Source organism: Centrocercus urophasianus, unplaced genomic scaffold (assembly GCF_019232065.1).
Source record: "Centrocercus urophasianus isolate 14NV4802_14NV808 unplaced genomic scaffold, USGS_Curo_1.0 seq_18, whole genome shotgun sequence".
NCBI classification, from domain to species: Eukaryota; Metazoa; Chordata; class Aves; order Galliformes; family Phasianidae; genus Centrocercus; species Centrocercus urophasianus.
In genome coordinates, this window is record NW_024884733.1 from 21,567,923 (window position 1) to 21,587,511 (window position 19,589).

At 40.6% G+C, this 19,589-nt stretch overlaps 1 protein-coding gene across 1 annotated transcript in view; it reads right to left on the reverse strand.

Moving 5' to 3' along the window:
• Positions 1 to 19,589, reverse strand: part of TRABD2B (TraB domain containing 2B) — a 257,477-nt gene that overhangs the window by 30,815 nt on the left and 207,073 nt on the right. The window contains exon 5 of the mRNA XM_042820189.1: positions 13,496 to 13,586. Coding sequence (XP_042676123.1) covers positions 13,496 to 13,586 — 91 coding nt within the window. The remainder of the gene's footprint in view (positions 1 to 13,495; positions 13,587 to 19,589) is intronic.

The following is a 19,589-nucleotide window of genomic DNA, read 5'->3' on the forward strand; positions in this document are numbered from 1 at the left end:
GGAACAACTTTCCTTTCTCTACTGGATCCTCTGGACAGAAAAACATCTGCAGGAATACATGCTTCTCATCACATCTTAAAAAGATACTCTCTGCAGAGACATCAACTGAGCAAGGTACTAAATGTCTAGCTTGGTGCATTTTCACAGATTTTAGACTTAAAATAGGGGCAGACTTTTCATTGTATGCCTGATGCTGTTCACTTCCTTCCCCTGATGGTTGTGAAACTGGGCTCTAACAAAGGTGAGATAGGCATAACGTGTGTATCACAGATCTGTACAAGCATGGCAACTTGTCTTCATTGAGTTTCCTGTTCAGCCTAAGCTCTTATATTTGCAAGATGATAGATCACATAGGCATATAAATGCCTCCAGAAGAGATACACGGGCCACTAAGACTGAGCAGCAGGCAGAAGAGTGGAACCAAACAGCCCTCAGAAGAAGATCATGCTGTAAGAGATGCAACATCTCAGTTACACTGAGTTCACTTTTCCTCTCTATAGCTGATGCTGTAAAGCATCTGCTTCACCATTAGTGGCTGCTGAGCTATAAAAAGGAACACAGAGCCAGTGTGCCTTTTTGTGCCTTTCTCCAAAATACTGTTATAGCCCATCTGTGCTGTTTTTATCACAAAGCTTGAGTGCTTCCAAGAAAAGAGCTAAACTGTTATCATAAATCCTATTCAGACACTTCTACCTGTCTGTGAGCATTTGTCCTGCACAGTAATGGACAGAGCCTTTGAAACACAATGAAAACAGGAGAACTCTTCCTTCAAAATCCACTTGCTTTAATGTCTAATGTTTTATCAAATCTGATGTTCAATGACTACACATAAGGTCTATCTATATATTATCCTGGTTTCACTTGATTTCCCACTCTACATTAACTCATGCTGACGAAACTGCTTCTATCAAATATTTATTTCTGCCTGACAAATCCATCCTTCTCTGTTAATGAAGCATGTAACTTGCTGTTGATGCCTTTTGAAAGAAAAGGAGATACTTTATTTACTTTTTCTCATTGTTAATTGAAATCAATGAGACTAAATCTTAAAATACAGTCTGAAGATCTATGAAGCATCTGAGGCCACAAGAATGACTGATTGTTAATGAGTTTAGACAAAGCACACCAGCTAGCTACAGTCATGATGGCCTTGTTCCTCTTAGAACAAGAAAACTGTTCATCTCCATCATCTCTCTCCAACGCCAGTTCTGGAATGAGAGGCTCCTGCCCACCACACTGTAGGGGTGCTGACAAGCATTCTCAGGGGCTCTTACAATAATCTCTTCAGATTTAATTTGTCAAATAAAAAAAACCGCAAGAAATTAGACAGGGCATTGGCAGGAACCAGAACCTTCTGTTCTCAAAAGGTTTGGTAATCTAAAGTTACTACATTAAAAGAATATAGATCTTATTCAAGTGAACCATCTTATCTGTCCACGGAGACTGTCCCTTCCTTCACCTTATGGGATCAGCTCATCTCTGGCACATGGAACACACACTTCATTTTCAAAGGGTCTGGAGGAAGAAGGGCTCAGTTTCAGCTTTTGCTTCTGCCTTCCTATCCTGCACTGAGCATTATTATTTCCCAGTTCGCCTGTAAAGGTCTTCATTTTTCCCCTCATTATTTCATAGGTAGTACTCCTATATCTCAGACCACCTTACACTGTAAGTGCTGAATTTGCAGCACCAGTTGGGGATGAACCCTTCACCAAAACGTCCCCATAGGAAATCTCAGGCCCCCAACAAGTCCAGGCACAGCCCATCAAATCCCTGTAGGGAAGGGATTGCCCAATGGTTTGGGGGTTAGTCATTTAAATAACACTGAACAGCCGTGCTGTCACAGTTTCCCTCTGGGAATTAGAAATTTCTTTGTGCCCCAGGATTCCACCCACCATAGGAATAAACTCCCCACCTCACATTAAGGTAGTGAGAAGAAATTGACTGGGTTTTAAGAGAACCTGTGCTAGCAGGGGATGCGTGGGCCAGGCTGCAAAACTGCTTCCCTCTGTTGTTGAAATATTACCCACATACAATGTTTTAATTAAAACCACAGAATGATTCATCTGACTCATCTCTCTGCAATGAGAACAAAGCCTCAGGGCTGCCCCACTGGGATCTCTGAGACAGAGAAGTTATGTTGAATTGAAGCATGGGCTCTTCCAGCAGTGGTCTTTTTAAATGAGCATCCTACCCAAAAGATAACACCATGCACACAAGTCTGTCTGTCTCTCTATTTTCCCCCTTCTCCAATAAGGATTTGACAGTAACAGAAATATCCCAAGCAGCAAAGGTATTACAATAGATTATGTCCTTATTTGGAATAAAAATATGCAGGAAGGAGAAAGAACTTCTGAGAAATGGTATGAGTTCAGCCCTCACTTAGATCCAATGATTAGAGAACTCACAGGACCCTTAACTCTCATACTGACCAGGGGTTTCTCGAAAGGGAAGGGAAAGCAAAGGGAGAGGGATGTGTGACGGGGCACCTCAGAGCTGAAAGAAGAAAATGAATAGAACAGAACAGTTGGAAAGGACCTTCAAAGATCACCATGTCCAACTGCCTGAACACTTTAACCAAAAGTTAAAGCACAGAATTAATGGCATCATCCAAATGCCTTTTGAACACAGACAGGCAGGAGGCACCAATCTCCTTATCAGGAAGCCTTTTAATAGTGTTTGACCTCCGTGGTGGTACAGAAATTTTTCCTAATGTCCGGTCTGAACCTCCTATGGTGCAGCTTTGTACTGCTTCCTATCATTGGTCAGAGAGAAGAAACCAACATGGCCCTCCATTCCCCTTCTTAGAAAGTTGCAGAGAGCAGTAAGGTAGCCTCAAAGCCTTCTTTTGTCCAGGCTAGACAAAACTCAAGCCTCTTCTCAGGACACATCTTCCAGCCTTTAATTAAAAAACAAAACGTCTCTTGTTCCATGACTTCATCTGAGAGTTTTAATGTGCGTATCATTTGCTTTCTTTCACTGATCTGAGTGGGAATTGCAGACCATTCAGCAATGATTGCATAATATAAACATTTAAATACATAGAAACTGATGTAAATTTGTGTCTCCTTTTGTAAAACAAACAAACACAATAACCTGCTAATTCTGCTTTGCTTGAAGTCTATATCCTTTCTACTTGAGGAGGATGTTTCCAAAGTTGCCTCAGGGATTTAAGAACTCTATGCCTGCTAAATGTCAATAGAAGTTGCACTTCCCATTTCACTTGTGGCCAAAACCCATCATCTACACGTATGTTCGATACACATGCAAAACACTCATTTAATGTAAGCAAGAAATCACATGCCTCTGGGGGCAGAAAGCTGCCTCGGCAGAAATGCAAAGCAAGGTTTACTTTGACAAAAAGATTGCAAAAAAACCCCAAACTCAACAGTCTGTGGATCTACTGCATCCATTGACTGTTAGTTAATGAGCTCCTGGGTGACACTACTGAGGGAAAGGACATATGGCAAAACTCCATGCTTGCCCAAAGTTGGGAGAGATTAAGGTATACTTAAGCCCTTCAGCAAGCAGTGCTTGCTTTCCTCTTCAGAAATCATGAGGAGACAGTACACAAATGTATTCAAGATCCACATGAACTTTGTTTAGCTACTGGGGTTTATGTTTCAGGGGTATATAAAGCACAGAGACACAAGGACAGGGGCACATAACATTATTAAGCTCTTGAAGATCGCCTCAGTCTCACTCCATAACTTGGCCTTTGCTTAACGATGCTGGCACTTACACAAACTATAGCATTCAGCAAAGCTCCACACCAGCAGAAAGCATCGCAGAGGCTGAACAGCAGCCCAGTGCGGTCCCTTGTGATAGAGCTCTGGACAGGCTGTATCATTTTTCTTCAATGGACAAGGGAAGTGTTTATCTGGGAAGCATTTCATATCAATGACTCCGGGGAACTGTTTAGCTTTCCACAAATAGGCTGGTATGCAACTTCCAAGCACTCCCTATGGAAAACTTTGGAACACCAGCCATGTCTTTCCAGGGGGGGTTTCATGCAGTTAACGCTCTGCATTTTTCATCCTGATTTATTCCTGCTTCACCTTGTTTCAAAGTGCTGCACTCACTTCAAATGCAACAAGGGGGTCAAACTCTGCAAATGTGAACTTTGATTACCAGAAACTTCAGATTCATATTGCCTGTTCAAACATAAACAGAGATGTGCTATCTTGACAGAGCCATTTCTGTGACTGCCTTTATTTTTGCAAGAGTAATCTGGAATTGTGAAACTGGGATTAGATTCAAATCTTGTGTTCCACAAGGTTCCACAAGATTGCACAGGGTTTGAATCTGGGTGTCAAAGCACGTGGACTCTTCTAACTTTGCTGCTGATTTGCTGCAGGATAGTTGGAAAATCTTGAATTGATATATTTAATGGAAGTCAATGGAAAGGATTCACTGTACTCTTACTCACAAACAAGAGCACCAAATTAAGTCTCATTGATCAGGACAAGCACAGTGGCACTTGTATAGATGAGAGCTGGTCTGACTCTCCAAACAGCAGAAATAGTGGGCAATACTGAAATCCGAGTCCTCACATCAACACCGATGCCCTGTGGGACCAACTGCTGGAGTCAACAAGACTGTGGGACCAACTGTTTTCTTGAACTCAGTAGGACTCATGGCTACACCAGGTGCAAATGCAGGCTAATTGTAGACTAATTTAGGCTGATATAAACAGATGTGGCAGACATATGGGCACTGCCAGGTTCACAATAATCACAGTACTCTAAGTACTCACACTGCCTCCACTGTTAAGTTGGAGTCTTCAAGGGCTGTCACAGTGGCAAAGGATCAATTTTACAGAATCACAACTGCATGCAATTAACATGAAAGAGAAATCAAGGCTGAGGTCCAGAAAGATCATCTATTTCCTGTCAGTCTTTGCATGTATTAATTCTGAAATTGCAATGCTGTAGCATTGTCTTCATTCAGAATGTCCTTCCACTGTATCAGTCGACACCCATTACGTCTATATGTATACACTACATCTGATCTGTGTTTCCTCCCTCCTGTTTCTATTCACAGGTCCATTTTTCATTCTCCCTGGAATGTAGAGCATTTGGGAGTGAAGGTAGAATGCCAAAGTCTTTCAACACCCATTAATAGAAATTTGTTTTATTAATTTAGATTGTGGGAAGAAAAAAAAAAGTAACAGAGTTGATCCTTTGCTCTGAAATCATGAATCATTCTCATGTGCATGAGAAGACATGTCCTCTGAGACACCAGAGGCTGCCTCAGACAGAGTAAGTGATTAGAATTGCTTTGCTAGGGAGTCCTGAGTCATCAAACATAGCAGTTTAATTCCCAGGAAATGGGAAACATATTGGAATGACATTGACTTGTACGGAGCATGAGCTCTAGAGAAGGGTGAACCCTTCAAAGGTTCTGGAGATCAATTCAGCTTGTGGAAAATTTTTAAAACTTGAAAGCTTCTCTGAAGCATATCTGATCTGGAGCTGGGTAACGTGTTCCCAACACATGATTTACTCTATGAATTGAACTCTTTACATATTTTACAGATTGCAGGGGAATTTACTTTGACTTCTAATAAAAATGATTCAATGATTATGACAAGGAAAATATATTCTGACTTCAAGATATTCCCTGTGACAAGAGCTTCATATATGCACTGTTCTTAATTTACTAGATCTATTGTAAGAACTTATGTTTTTGGTGGTCCTGTTCCTGCTCCTAGCACTTAACTAGGAAGAGCAACTGACACACATTCTTTCTTGGTCTGACTCTTCACCATGCTTCACAGACATTTCTGATCCAAAGTTGGGTCAGGGCCAACCCAAAGCCACTCAGATTTGCTGAGATAGCACAAGTTGTTAAAAGTGAGACTATTCTGCACTGAAGTAGATGAGAAATGGCACAAGATTTTATCTCATATGTATGTAAGAGTGACCCACTACTTGTGGGGGCAATTCAGAAAAGTTTAAGCAAATTTCAAAGGTTTCCACAATTAGATCTGCAAGGTGTGACTTGACTATGTCAGTGGTCACAGAATTGTTCTGGATCATTTCTAACCTCATTTGGAAAGTGAGACTTGCACTATAAACACCCGATTACTTATGGAAGATGGAAGATGTATTTATCAGTAGAAAACTGTTTTCCAACCCTTTTTCTTTTACAACAATGTTTCCAAAAGAATTTTGAGTGAAAGTGTTGATGAAAAAAGTCATTGACTACCCTCTCGTCCTGTTCCTTTTAGGAACTCTTCAGGCAAAATTACAAGTAATTACACTCATGTTGAATCAAGTAGCTCTACTGATTGCAGCACAATCCACAGACCTCCTGGCTGAAAGAAGAGCAGTCAGCTCTGGAAGAGGAAAAGCTATCTAGCCTAATGTGTGAGGTCTCTTTGCCCGACAATGTGATAGTGAAGGTAAGGGAAGTCAGCACTGCATAGACAGAATGACAGCAAACAGACCACAAACTTCCTTAGATAAACGACATCTTTCAAACCACACAATGCCACTTGATACCTTTGTGCCCCTTGAGCTGTTACAAAGTACAGCTGCACTTCAGCCCAGATTGATATCGCTTGGGACTGAGGCCATCAATCCAAAGGCTGAATACACAAACAGAAAATTGATGTGATCTCCCTGTTTTGATATAATGCTGTAGAGAGGATGGTGCAGTTTTCCAAAGGGTTCCAAAGGGGACTCGACCAAATTCTTCAAACAGGAGGGGAATTAATCTCAAATGATTAGTCATCTAAAACTAGCCAGATGCCTACTGCAAGCAAGTTGGGAAGGCTAAGAAACTCATAAGCTCTGCTCAAGAAATGTCAGTCTTTTTACACTGACTATAGTAATTATATGAGCATAACCTCCATTTTCTAATGATTCTTTCATGGATCCTCACAATCAAAGATAGGAGATAATCATCAACAATCTCGTGTCAATGATGACCCTGCTCTAGCAGCTACTGGCACTGATAAAAGACTTGCTGTTGATGTGAGCAGTTTGCATCAGCTTTATCTCTAGCAACTACAGGCCAGAATTTTAATCTTACACTAATGACATTAGAATAAGAAGAGTTGGCTGGAAGCAGAAAAAGGATGAAAAAATTAGCTTTCCTTTGGAAGGAAGGATTCAAAAATTTGGCTGAGAAATAAAGAACAAGTTCTGATAGTTTTTAAGCCTGCCAGGCTCTCCATGTTGACAATTATTTGATAGAGCGTGAGATCCAAATCTCCTAAGACCGATGGGCTGCAAAGCAGCCGAAAACCTAGGAACCTTAGCACAAGCTACAGGACAGTTCATTCTGCAAGCTGCCCTTAAGCAAAAAGAAGCAAGCCCAGGCTCCCCTATGGCCCTTCGTGCAAGTTCCTGAGGAACAGAACGGTATAGAAAATGAATCCATTTTTCAAACTAAATTCTGCCAAGGACAAAATCTGATTACAGAGAACAGTAAATGGCCCACTGGGAACAACAGTCAAGCAAAATTCCTGAGAAGTTCTGTTCTGTATTCTTTCACCAACACCATGAATTAGCTTACACTTTTTTTTTCTTTTTTTTTTTTTTTTGGTAGTAAGTTGCTGAATTCCACTCTTGCAGAAGGCATTTAGCGTTTAAAGATAGCCTGAAGAACATGCAGACACACTGGCCCAAGGCAATGTGTTGCTCAGGAAGTGACAGGATAATTAAATTTCCATGGCTGAGAACTTGTAAGTTGACTTTGCTTCTCTACCATGTCTAGGAGCTTCTCTTTAATTTCTTTACCTCCACTAGTTACTTTGATTGGCTCAGACCTTATACTTTGTGGATGTAAGGTAATTATAGACAAAGAAAATTAAATCACAAAGGAGGATATTTGAAAAGTACGTGGGAAACCCTTGAAAATGTAATGTGTGTATTTTCATGACAAAATGTTGTAAGCATTAAGTTGTTATATTCTCCAGTATTAGATGAAGCAATAAATTTGCCAATGCACGCAGAAGAACCCCATTTAATCCCTATACACCATTTACTGTAAATTACACTGTCAGAGGAAACCCCTAAATAATGGGTTTGGTTTTCTTCTGAGGGCAAAAAAGCTTGTGAAGGGAGTATGATCTTCAGGCTCAGATCAAGTCAAAGATCCAAAGGTTTACAATAAGATTAAGGAGAATTGCAGCATCCCAACTGGGAGATTATTCCACCCACGGATTTTTCCCTGTCACAGAAGAGATGAGATCCAGAATAGCATCACATCTCCCCAGCTCTTTTTCCTTCAATTAATTCAGTTGTTCTCAATGGAAATGCCATAGGTCTTATGATTCTTCTCTTCTCTTTTCTAATACAATCTTAATTATTTCACTTTAACTTGGGAAAACTTTAACAGGCCAAGGATGTCCCAAACACTAAGAGCTAAGAGGTTCATGACAGTGAGAGTGGAGGAACCCTTTCAGGTTGCCACCCTAAAGGCCAAGTTGCCCAGCAGTCCCAAGGAACATGGCAACATCTGGAAGTCTCCAGAGGGCTTTCAAAGGAACATCATGCCAAACACTTTCCACCCAGCTTTGCACACTGGATTTTAAAAGTCATGAATCTGGATGGAATGAAAAAGCTGCATCAATGTGTGGATCAGGTGTGCTTTCATCCTTTGGGAAACAAAAAAACATTCATAGTGAAGCAAAAAAACTTCCATTATGAGACAGAACTGATGCTGAGGAGCCAGGGTCACCTGTAGGATGCTGTGGGAAAAGGAGAACGAGCAAGCTCTTTGCTTCAGAAAGAACAGGAGAAGCTACAACTGCAAAGACACGTTGCTTCGTTTGGGCCAGGAAGTTCAACCATAAAGAGGAAAGGTAATTAATTTCTACAGCAGAGCTCTGAGAGTTTGCAGTAAATTCTCAGATGGTCAGAAATGAAAGACTGTCAGGAATTCTCCCATTTTGAAAGAAGGCAGCATTGAACATAATATCTGAAAGAGAAGTCTGATGGAAATGAGCACAGCAGTGTGTTTTTTTTAGCCTAGAAAAGCGTTTGCAGTATGTCAAGGCTCAACACATGGCAGAAGGTCAAAGCCGATTCTGAGAACTCAGTAACAATAGAGAGTCATCACTGGACACAGGTGCTTCCTGAATTGATCTTGCAATTTGGCTGTTTCCAATTAAATATGAAGCAGCTGTGGCCCCTTATCTGCTCAAGTCACTGGAATCCATCTAACTTTCTCCCTTCTCTCTTCTCTCCACAACCCAGACAGCTCTGCTCTCCAAAGAGCCTGCCAAGGACAGCCAATTGGTCTGAACCCCAGAAATAAAAACTGCCTCTTATTCATCTCAGGGCAACGCAATGAGATACTTCTCCTTTCCCAGTGCTTTTATTTGGGGACAACAGCAAAGGCCAACAAAATAGGAAGAAAATACAAATGCCGATGTTTCTCAGGCAAATAGATTCAGGACACCTTCCATCAGGCACTGAATTAAATACATGAAGCCAATGTGAGGACAAGTCCTTAAGTGTTTACAGCATGGTTCTGCATTCTGAGTACAAGAGAGTATTTTTTACAGAAAAAGATTGAGTTTTAAAGAAGGTATTTTCAATAGTCAGCTAGTGGGGTTATAGATGGGACTCAGAAAAGTCAGCATAGAACCACCAGGTGGAATAACAGCTGATAGGGCATTTCAGAAATCCATCAAGTGAGAGCTCCCAAATACCTTACAGCACCTAAATGTACTTTACACAAACTTTTCCTTTCCAGTTCACTCATTCTGCAGCAATGAAAATCCCCCATGTTTTGGCTATCTCTTCCGGCCTGCCAAAGTCTCACTTTACTTTTCTCCAGCACCTTAAGAAAGTAAGAGCTTGGCTCAAAATTGTGCTTGTCACTAGACAAAAGAAAAATGAAACTCTAGGTACGCACCTTGGTTGTCTTCAAGATGAGCCATTTAATAACGTGTGCTAAGCATTCTGGACACGAGATGCTAAAAACCACCTGGTTTTACCCAGCCTGAATGTAACAAAGCTGAGACAGCTTTGCTTTTGTGCTGTTCAGCTCTTCTCAAGGCTTTTCTGAAACATGGGAACAATTTCTTTCTAAAGAGTATTCTCTTGTGCATTCTGAAATTGAAATGGATGGTAGAGGTTAAACTTGATTCCATGCTACCCCACCTAATTGTGACAATAATGCTTCATAATGCTCAATATTGAACAATGAAGTTCAGACTACTGATCATTTCAATCATAACAGTAATTATACTACTGTAGGAACAAAGAGCTAAAAAACAAACAAATAAACAAAAACAATCAATCAAACAAAAACAAAACAACAACAACAAAACACCCAACCAAACCAGCTTTTTTCTCATTAAGTAGGAAGTAGCACTGGTGTTTTGCTAAGGTTACTTTCATCATTTCAAAAAACAAGGCTTCTGATTTAACCTGAGAAAGACCATCTAGCTTCATGCCACTTCATGTCACGAAGCAGCCAAAGTAATCAGCCATAACCAACCTTAGTCTAGATATGATAGACCTCTGGAAGTTCCTGCATGCCAGGTCTAATCATTCCTCTTGGCTTTTCTGGGCACAATATGTGCACAAGAATACACACAAGAATATAATATACACAAGAATTTTGAATTCCCTTGGCCAAAACATAAGCATGCAGCTGTTTTTTTTCTTCCTCCACTCCTTACATTTTTTCCATGTGCTGTCCACAGCTCCCTCCTCAACTCTCTGCATTAGAGTCCAGATGACCTTCCCTGAAAACCATCTGATTTTTCAGCTGCCAGTGCCAGAATGCAATGCAGTAGGCTGGACTCCTTTACAAAGCCTACTTCAAAGAAATGTCTCTATGGGTTTAAGCAGAGGAGAGAAAGATGTCTTGTTTCTTGTGGAGCCATACATGAAATAAGACAAAGCCACCTGCATCTCAGTGATTCATAAAACCATTTCTTCCTTCAAACAGCTCAAAATCTGTTTTGAGCTTTTACGTGTTTATTCAGTGTATACATAGGCTTAGTGTAGCTAATACCTCAAAAACATCTCCTCCTGTGGGCCCTTGTAGTTATTTTCAAATTTCATCTTTTAAAGAGGAAGGAGAAAAGCAAAAAAAAGAACAACAGAAGGAAAAACAAAAATGATCAGACCATAGGAATACATACAGATTCATTAACAGAACATCTCATCTTTACAGAGTACAACTGCTATTTACTACATACAACCACTATGCCCTCTCTCAACTCAGTCCAATACTCACAAATGTCAACATATGTCAAATATGCACATCAATATTGTAAATAGGTTGGTCTGAAAGTAACGCCTCCTATATATTTCCAAGGAAAAAATGACAAAGAACCCAGTAGCACTATTTGATAGAGCAAATTCTCAGCTACAGATCATTATTTTTCAACACAGTCACCACCACTAGCTATGCATTTTTGCCAGTGATGCACACGAGCCTGCATGTCACGCTCATAAAAATCTGTATGGTTATCCAGAACATGCTTTGTCTTTCTCTCTGTTGCAACTGCAGAAATGCACCTCCTACCACCTCACTGTACTAACATCCACTGTTTGGTTTTCCATAAACATTCAGCAAGCATTGATGTATGTCAATGAGTGCAGTTTTTTCCACATGGAGTGCCATATGGTGACAAAATGTAACAGAATAATGGTGGGAAGGTTCAGCCTCTACTGCCATGCCACCAACATCCACCTCTGACACTGGAGGCCAAAGTAATAAAACAGGAGGTATTACTTTCAGAGCAGCTCTTGTATATATGTTGACACATTTTCCCCAGGAACTGACAACTTCAGGAAAGACCATCATGGAAAAGACATGTTGCTGCCAAAGTTGATATACACAGAGAAACCCCCACATTGCAAATTGGTCAACATTAAGTAGTGGCACTGTTTCACTTTTCCTGCCCAATCGTGTTCCATCAAGCCTGTGATGACTTACAAAGGCATATCCCAAGACCATAAAGAACAGAGACTGTTTTGGGGTCTTTCTCACACTTCTCAAAGACTTGCAAGCAGCCAATAAATTAAGAATTTTCACAGTTTTCAGCTTAAATACTTTTCATGATGATACTTTCAGTTGAATGAAAATTACAACGGAAAATACCTCCCTGAAAGGAAAGCTTTTGTCAGAAATGCAGGAACTGCATCCCTGCAGGAACTGTAAAACTCAGCTGTTGTTATTGATTGCTTGGATTTTGTTTTGCTGTATTTTCAGACACAGGCTTTTTGATTCATTTTAGCCAAAATTTTAAGCTCCGGGCAGTTAAGGCGTTTACAGCTCTTCCTGTGTCACATTGACTTTTCCTCACTGTCACAAGTGCTTCTTAAACCTCCTCTGAATATTTGCTCTGCTTTGTGTTAGTTTTTTTCTTCCACTTCTTCCCATTGTTATTTAAGACCGGGCTTCTATGGCTCAACATATTCTAAGAATCATTTAGGATAAATGTTCTGTCAAAGGCACTTATACAGTTGAGCCATATTATATTCTATATAAATCATTGTGACTGTTTCACAAACAAGGCTGAATCTGACAGATTTTTCCAAGTACAAGAAACATAGTTTTTTCAGACATGATCTCCTAACCCCCCAATTAATTCCACCATCCTGAGACTCGCCTCATATTTGGACTAAGTCATGCTGGCCTCCCCAGGAACAGGACCATGCTGCTAACGTTTTATCCTAATGAGGATAACAATCCTATGATGGGGAAATCTCAGCCAATTGTTATCTGCGGATTGCAGGGAAAAGGTTAACTTTGCAAGCCTAACAGTATCTCAACACCTCTTCCAATTTTATTTTCTAAGATATTCATAACCTCAAGCAAACAAAGACATCATCTGAACTGTCAGGAAAGAGAAGTCTACGGAAAGAAGGAAATCTGTTTCAGTAGCTGAGGACAGTTTTGTGCTGTACTTCAGCTTATACTAATGAAGATTGCCCAGAGCCTGGTATCAGTCTTCCTTGCCTGCTTTACACTTGATCAGATGGATGGAGACGCTTGGGGAATATTCAAACACTTTTTACCTGTACAGCTCACTATCCAGAACATAAGATGCATCTGCTACATTCAACACAGTCCTTCAGGCAAAACTGAAATCCCACCTGAAGAAGATAGCCTGACAGAGAAAGGAATTTGGTGGCACTTCACTGTTCTGCACTGGAGAAGCAACCAAAACCCATGGAGAAAAAAAAAATATGGGGCAAACTACCAGAACAAGACTTTTCTTGAAAACAGGAAGAAACTGCAGTGTCCTTGATCTGGTAGTATTAAGCAGCTGCGATAGGAATAATGTTCACAAGTGAAAGGAACAGCCACTGAAGCTCCCTAATTTTCCAGGCTCATATTATGGATGCTTTATAGCACAGTTTTTGTCTGGAATTTGGGTGGGAATGGAAGGTGCCACATCCCCTCATCCACTTCCTTTACTAAGACAATAATCTCGCTTCATTACAGAAAAAAAAAAAAGGAGAAGAAAAAAAGATAAGGAAAGAAAATGATTAATAATCTGTGGGCAGCTGCTTACTTTCCAATCGGTTGTCCAGGAGGGGTGTGCTCCACTTCAAATCCTGCTTGTCTCAGTACATCAATCACAGTGTTGTTACCCAGGAAGTGACCTAAAATATAGGTAGAAAATAGCACTGTCAATCAAACTGCTCTGCTCACTCATTTTATTTTCTCCTTTTGAACAACAGGGTTGGGATACAAGGTTACCAGAAGCTAAACTCCAGCTCTAGAAGCAGGAAAGGCACATTATGCTATTAATTGAGGTAGCGATGAGCAGGATAACAAACAGCATACAGCCTGATATGATCTTCTTCCATCTTGTTTCTCTCTCCCTCTCCTCACATGACCAAGGATGCGTATAAAACAAAGCCTAGATAGATTCTTTTTTAATATTACTTTATTGTACAGGAATTTGCAATCCGCTAACATAGCAACTTTCATTATGTGCATTGACTAAAGGATCTTCTAATGTGGGTATCTGAATGATTCAGCAGTGGTGAAAAGAATATTGCTTGGGCACTGACTCATGAATTGGAACAACTTACACCCTCAGATGTGTACCCTGCCCATCATCATTTATGGGCATCTGCTTATGAAGAAGCTCCAAAGTTGCTCTATTTATGGCTCATTGCCTAAAATGAACATGGCTCAGAAATTGCTTGATCAACCTCTCAGCTGAGTTGGGAGGGGTCAGGAGGTAACTTCATCTCTTCCCAGATGAGGAGAATTAGTTTTGTAAATCAGTGCACTTTGGTGAAAGTGTAAAGGTTGCACTCCTATTCACAGAAGTAACAAAGAGCCCAATAAGTACTGCAGCACATATGGGCCTTGAAAAAGTTTACTTAAGGGAATTCTATACACTTAAGTCTGAACCAAATCCTACTGGAGTCAATGGGAATCCTCAAAGGACTTTGGGCACAGACTCAATAAGGCGGTGTAATCCCTCCAAAGCTTTTAACTTATTGTCAGAGTTTCACATTGTTTTCAGGATGGGTTTGAAGTATAAAGCAAGGACACAAGAACTCTACTAACAGGTTATATGTAAGACCACGTAGTACAGTAACCTGACTCCAGCTGTGGCTCACTGTAAATAGTAAATATGTAAAAATACACAGATGAAAGAGACTAGGAAATAACAGAACAGTCCTCACCCATTACATCCTTTAACTTCTATCTCTGCATGGCTGGGTGACTCATTTATAGCCAGGTCAACACGTCTCACTGCCAGCTCTGAATAGACCAATTCTCTATGAATGCGCTCAGACCTCTGCCTCCATCTACTTTTTGCCCCATGACTTCTTGCAGCAGCAAGTTCCACCACGTCCCACATGTAGAAGTGCACTCCTCTGGTTTGCTTAGAGCTTGCTGTCCAGAGGGAGTACGCACGCCTTAAGCACAGGATAAATATTAAATATATATTTAATACAGAGATGCCTGTAACTATCTGCCTCCAATTCAGAATCAAATGGTTTTCACAGAGAAAAAAAAACAAGGCAGACAAGAGATGCCTGAGTCTCTCTCTGTTCATGCAGTCATCAGAAAAAACTGGAAAGAAAATTCTTTAACACCAATCAATACCACTATATGATGACTTAATGTAACCTGTGAGCAGAGTCAGCCCTAGGACATTTCACCCATGCTGTATAAAGTCACAATGAATGTAAGAGTAATTCGGTCTCCAGTATTCCTTAAGCCTGCTTCGCTCTGCTTACACTGCCAACAAGGGCGCTAATTCGCATCAGTTGTGAGAATGATGTAGTTGTACGGCTTTTAGCGCAACTTGCAAGGACTGGTAAGTGCTTTTAGCCAAAAGACATTTCTTCAAATGATTAAACATACATTTGCAGAGCTCTAACGTGTTCCAGAATTCCTCCGCTTCTTTTTAAGACTACTCAAAATTTGATTTTCCCTTAGCTTACTTATAATAAAAGCCAAAGGAACAGAGAGCAGTCCCAAAAATGTTTTACACACCCTCAGGATTCAAGAAATGAGACATTTGTGAGTGATTAACTGGATTTGATCATATCCTGTTTTTTTATGTAGTGGCCAAAGCAAACAACGGCCACAGTTCTGTCACTGGCAAGTGACAGTGAGGAATCAAAACCAACAGCGTCAAGGTCAGGGACCTTTCTGTCCAAAATCCAATGCTCTCCTTTCCCTGAAGCAGTTTTAAATGGCAAGAGATTTCTTAATAGAAATAAGTTGTCCTAGATCCAGCAAACCTTTGACATCAGGACAGTACCCAAAAGAACCCAATTTTAACTGCTTTAAATCCAGGGGAAAAAAGGGAAACTACGCAATAGTTACAATTCCTCGTCCACTAAATGGCAGGCCTACACCAACGTCAGCTCCCCCAGCAAAACATGCAAATCCCTTTCAAGCCAAGCATGAGACTGAAAGTGACACCTCCTGGCCTCCTGCTCCTGCCCATTTTGTTGAGACCATGATGACACTGGGACCTGCAGCACATGACAGCAGAGGAAAACATAGACTCTCCAGCACCTTTCCCACTCTAGCTCTGGATGCAGAAATTTCTGAAGTGCAAAGGACCAGGAATATGTGGAAGAGTAAGGTAAACTCTGTGGAAAAAGGTGGCACCTGGGAGATCCCACGCAGTTTGGTCAAAAGAAATATGAAAAGTCGCTTGCCACTGTTGTAGTTCCAAGGCTAAAAGAATTCTTGGAAGAAATGTTTTGGCTTTCTTCCTGCTGATAAGTCTATCTTGTTTTAAAATCTAGGATGACTTTCAATATGAGAAATGCCTTACATAAAACAGCTCCCTGTGGTCACATACAAGTTGAGATAAGCATTGATGTTGAATATTGACAACAATATAGTACTTTTATTGGCATGCAATAAAAAAGACATTAACCTATGGATGTGAAGCACTTACATTCAGCATGGATTTGGTCAGTAAGAAGTCCCTGCCTCCGGCTGCCCATATGTACAAACACAATATGTAATAATTGCCAGATTAGTTACAAAATCAGTGGATTTCATTTATATATACTCAAATTTTATGTGTACTTCATATGTGCATATGTATGAAAATGTGTGCGCTTCTACTAAAAACTTAAAAAAAAAAATTCTCTCCCTGGACAGAAAATTTCATTCCAAAAGGTATTGAGAAGTTTTTGCATCCAGAGGTAGATCAGATAACTTAGAGGCACAGAGTAATGCTCTTGCTTCTGTGTCTCTATTCCCCTCTTCACTGTAAACCTGCTGGATAAACTATTCTTGCAGTGGTAACTAAATTCACCTTGACAGCTGTTGAAAGCTGGATCCAAGAGGTCAGAACACTGCCTGCCTTGGGAATTACATGCGAGTATGGGAATAGGAGAGAAAGCAGACAGAAAAGATTTTTCTAGATAAGAATTTGAAAGTACCTGAGTATGAAGATATACAAGAAAGCCTCTCCCAATCGTTTAATATAAAAATAAGAAAATAAAAAATAATTTCTTCAAATAAAATACAATATTGACACAACAGTCCATTACGTATTTATACTCAAGATATTTGTGATGATATGAGGCAAATACTCCGAAGTATTGGAACAAAATATCTAGTTAACTATTTGCAGGTTTTCATGCATTTACATTTAACATTTACTCTGTTACGCACTTCAGCTCACCAGGAAAGGTGTGAATGCAGTCTTCCTGTCCCCTAAGGATAAGCAAATATTCCTGAGATTGTCTTGAGGACAACCCACTAGTGACAAAGAGTTTTATTGGAGTTTGAATACAAACACAGAGGACAACTCACAGCATTTGCTGTGAGCTTCTATGTTTGATTGAGGGCAAGATTTTTGTCTCCTTTGTTTGGTGTTTTGTGTTTCTGAGACAGAAGATCTATGACTGGACACACTGGATGAAGACGTTACACAGCATGGTTGTTAACATTAATCAAACGTCTCCCATCCCCGTTTCTTCTTTTTATTTAAGAACTGTGCTTTGTACTACACAAAATAGACGCACGTAATGCATTTCCTTGTCTCCCCAAGGTTTCATTTTTCAATGCAAGGAAGAAAGAATAAGCCACTTTGTTACAAACAACAACAAAAGCTAAACAGGTAATAGAAAATGCAAGGTTTCCATAAAGTGTGTGCATGTAGGCACACTCCTGAGAAAGTAGATTTTCCTCCTCTTTGAGCAGAATGTGCTGGGGTCAGGAGAAAAGTATGCTTCTCAGCCAGATCTAACAGTTGCAACTGAGCATTTTCTAATTGACCTTTGAAACTAAAGGTCCCCTTTACCATTTGGGACATCTTGGTGACCCCATCTATAGCATAATCAAGCATAAGGTTGCATCCTTCAAAAGTTAAATGAACTTGGGTGTTCCTACACTCATAAGTACAATCTTGTTTGGATGGAAGAAGCAGGAAAAATGTTTCTAAGCAAATACTATGTGCTTTATCTAGATCTCAAGATCTCCCACAAATTACTTTGTCTCTTCGTTTCACAATTCTTTGTTCCATGGCTTAGTGGGATAAAGGGGTACAAAGGAGCAGGAGATAATTCCCTCACAAAGGACCTCCATTGCTAGAGCCTTTGAAGTTGTGCAAAAAAAGCCTTGCTAGCCCATTAGCTGACACACAGCAGAAACCTGAACTGTTTCCATGCACACTACAAGCAGAGCTATTTTCTGCACAATTAGTCATAAAAAGGGCCAATGTAAACTGTGTCGGGAGGTCTCAATTCTTTACATTCTCCACACAGTGAATCAGACGTTATGTATAACGTTTTGTTGCCATTTAGACCTCAGGCTGCCTTGCAATCAGAAGACGGCTGTCTCTATTCCCATTCCTCTCTAAATGCTGATTTTCAAGGCCCTTGGCACCATCAGTATGTTTATGGTACCTCGACTTCACAATAATTAGTGAAGGCAGAAATGCAAATGTCAGAAGCTGCATGTTCACAACTGGGACAAATATTTATCCGTTACTCTGCTTGCTGCCTCAAAAATGATGCTATTTCTCTTATTCTGCAATGGTTTAACTGAATATTTTAGAGGTTGAGTAATGAAGGTATCAAGAAGAGATTGTGGCAAGGAGCTGCAGCAAACAGCTCAGGGAATCGGTTTTATCTGGATTTATCCTACAGTATTTGACTCCAAACCAATGGGCTCTGGACAGTGATGTGAATTTACCAGGCGAAGCACACGACATCCTACATCATCATTTCCTCTCACTGCAGATGTCCCATATACATGATGGGAAACCAGTTCCGAAGATAAACTCTCCAAATCTTGCTTTTCCTTCCACTTTACCTCCAGAATGACAACTGTTTCTATCCATTAAGTTTAAGATTTCTTATGAATATTATTCTTTCAGAGCTAGAGGCTCCTCTCTCTTCCTAGACCACTTTGTTGAAATCTCAATATAAAGGCAAGGACTGCCTTGAATCACTATCTCCAGCACGCTTTGACATACAGCACAGAACAGAGGGCTCTGAAGCTGCTCCTGGGCCATGAGAGCACCCAAACACAACAGACAGTAGATGCTGATATAGACAACTCATGGGTGAGTGAAATGGCATCCCACAGAAACTCAGCAGGCTCAGCAAACACCAGTTTGTCTGCTGATGTTCTCCACAGAGATCCTTCCCACAGAAAAGAGTGCCCAGCACTCAGAAAAAACTGGGAACTGTACTCTACCTTTCACACAAGCCTGTGCCCCAGACTGTTGGCTGCTCCCTTGCTGCAGGACATGGTTTTTCACTTTGAAATTTCAGTATTACGCAAGAAACTGGGAAGGAAAGCTGGGGATGCAGGGAACGAGCCCTTTTCTTCCTGTGTTTTGGCAAGAGTACCCAAGCCCAAAGCATGCCTTAAAAATACTTCTGCACAAAACCTGTTCAAAGGTCTTGTAAAGCAGGCTTTCAGCATAGCCTCCTTACATCATGCCATGGCTTCTCCAAGGCAGATGGAGAAATCATTTCCCTTGTTTGATGTTGTTATTCTCCACAGTTGCGAGGAACTGACTCACAGCCACTTTCAGACAGTCACGGGAAGCAAAGCAATAAAACATGAAAGGCCATAATGTGCAGAGCTTTGAAAGTCCAGCATTACCCCCATGGCTCTCCATTCCTTCCTTGCATGTAATCACCTCTCATCCC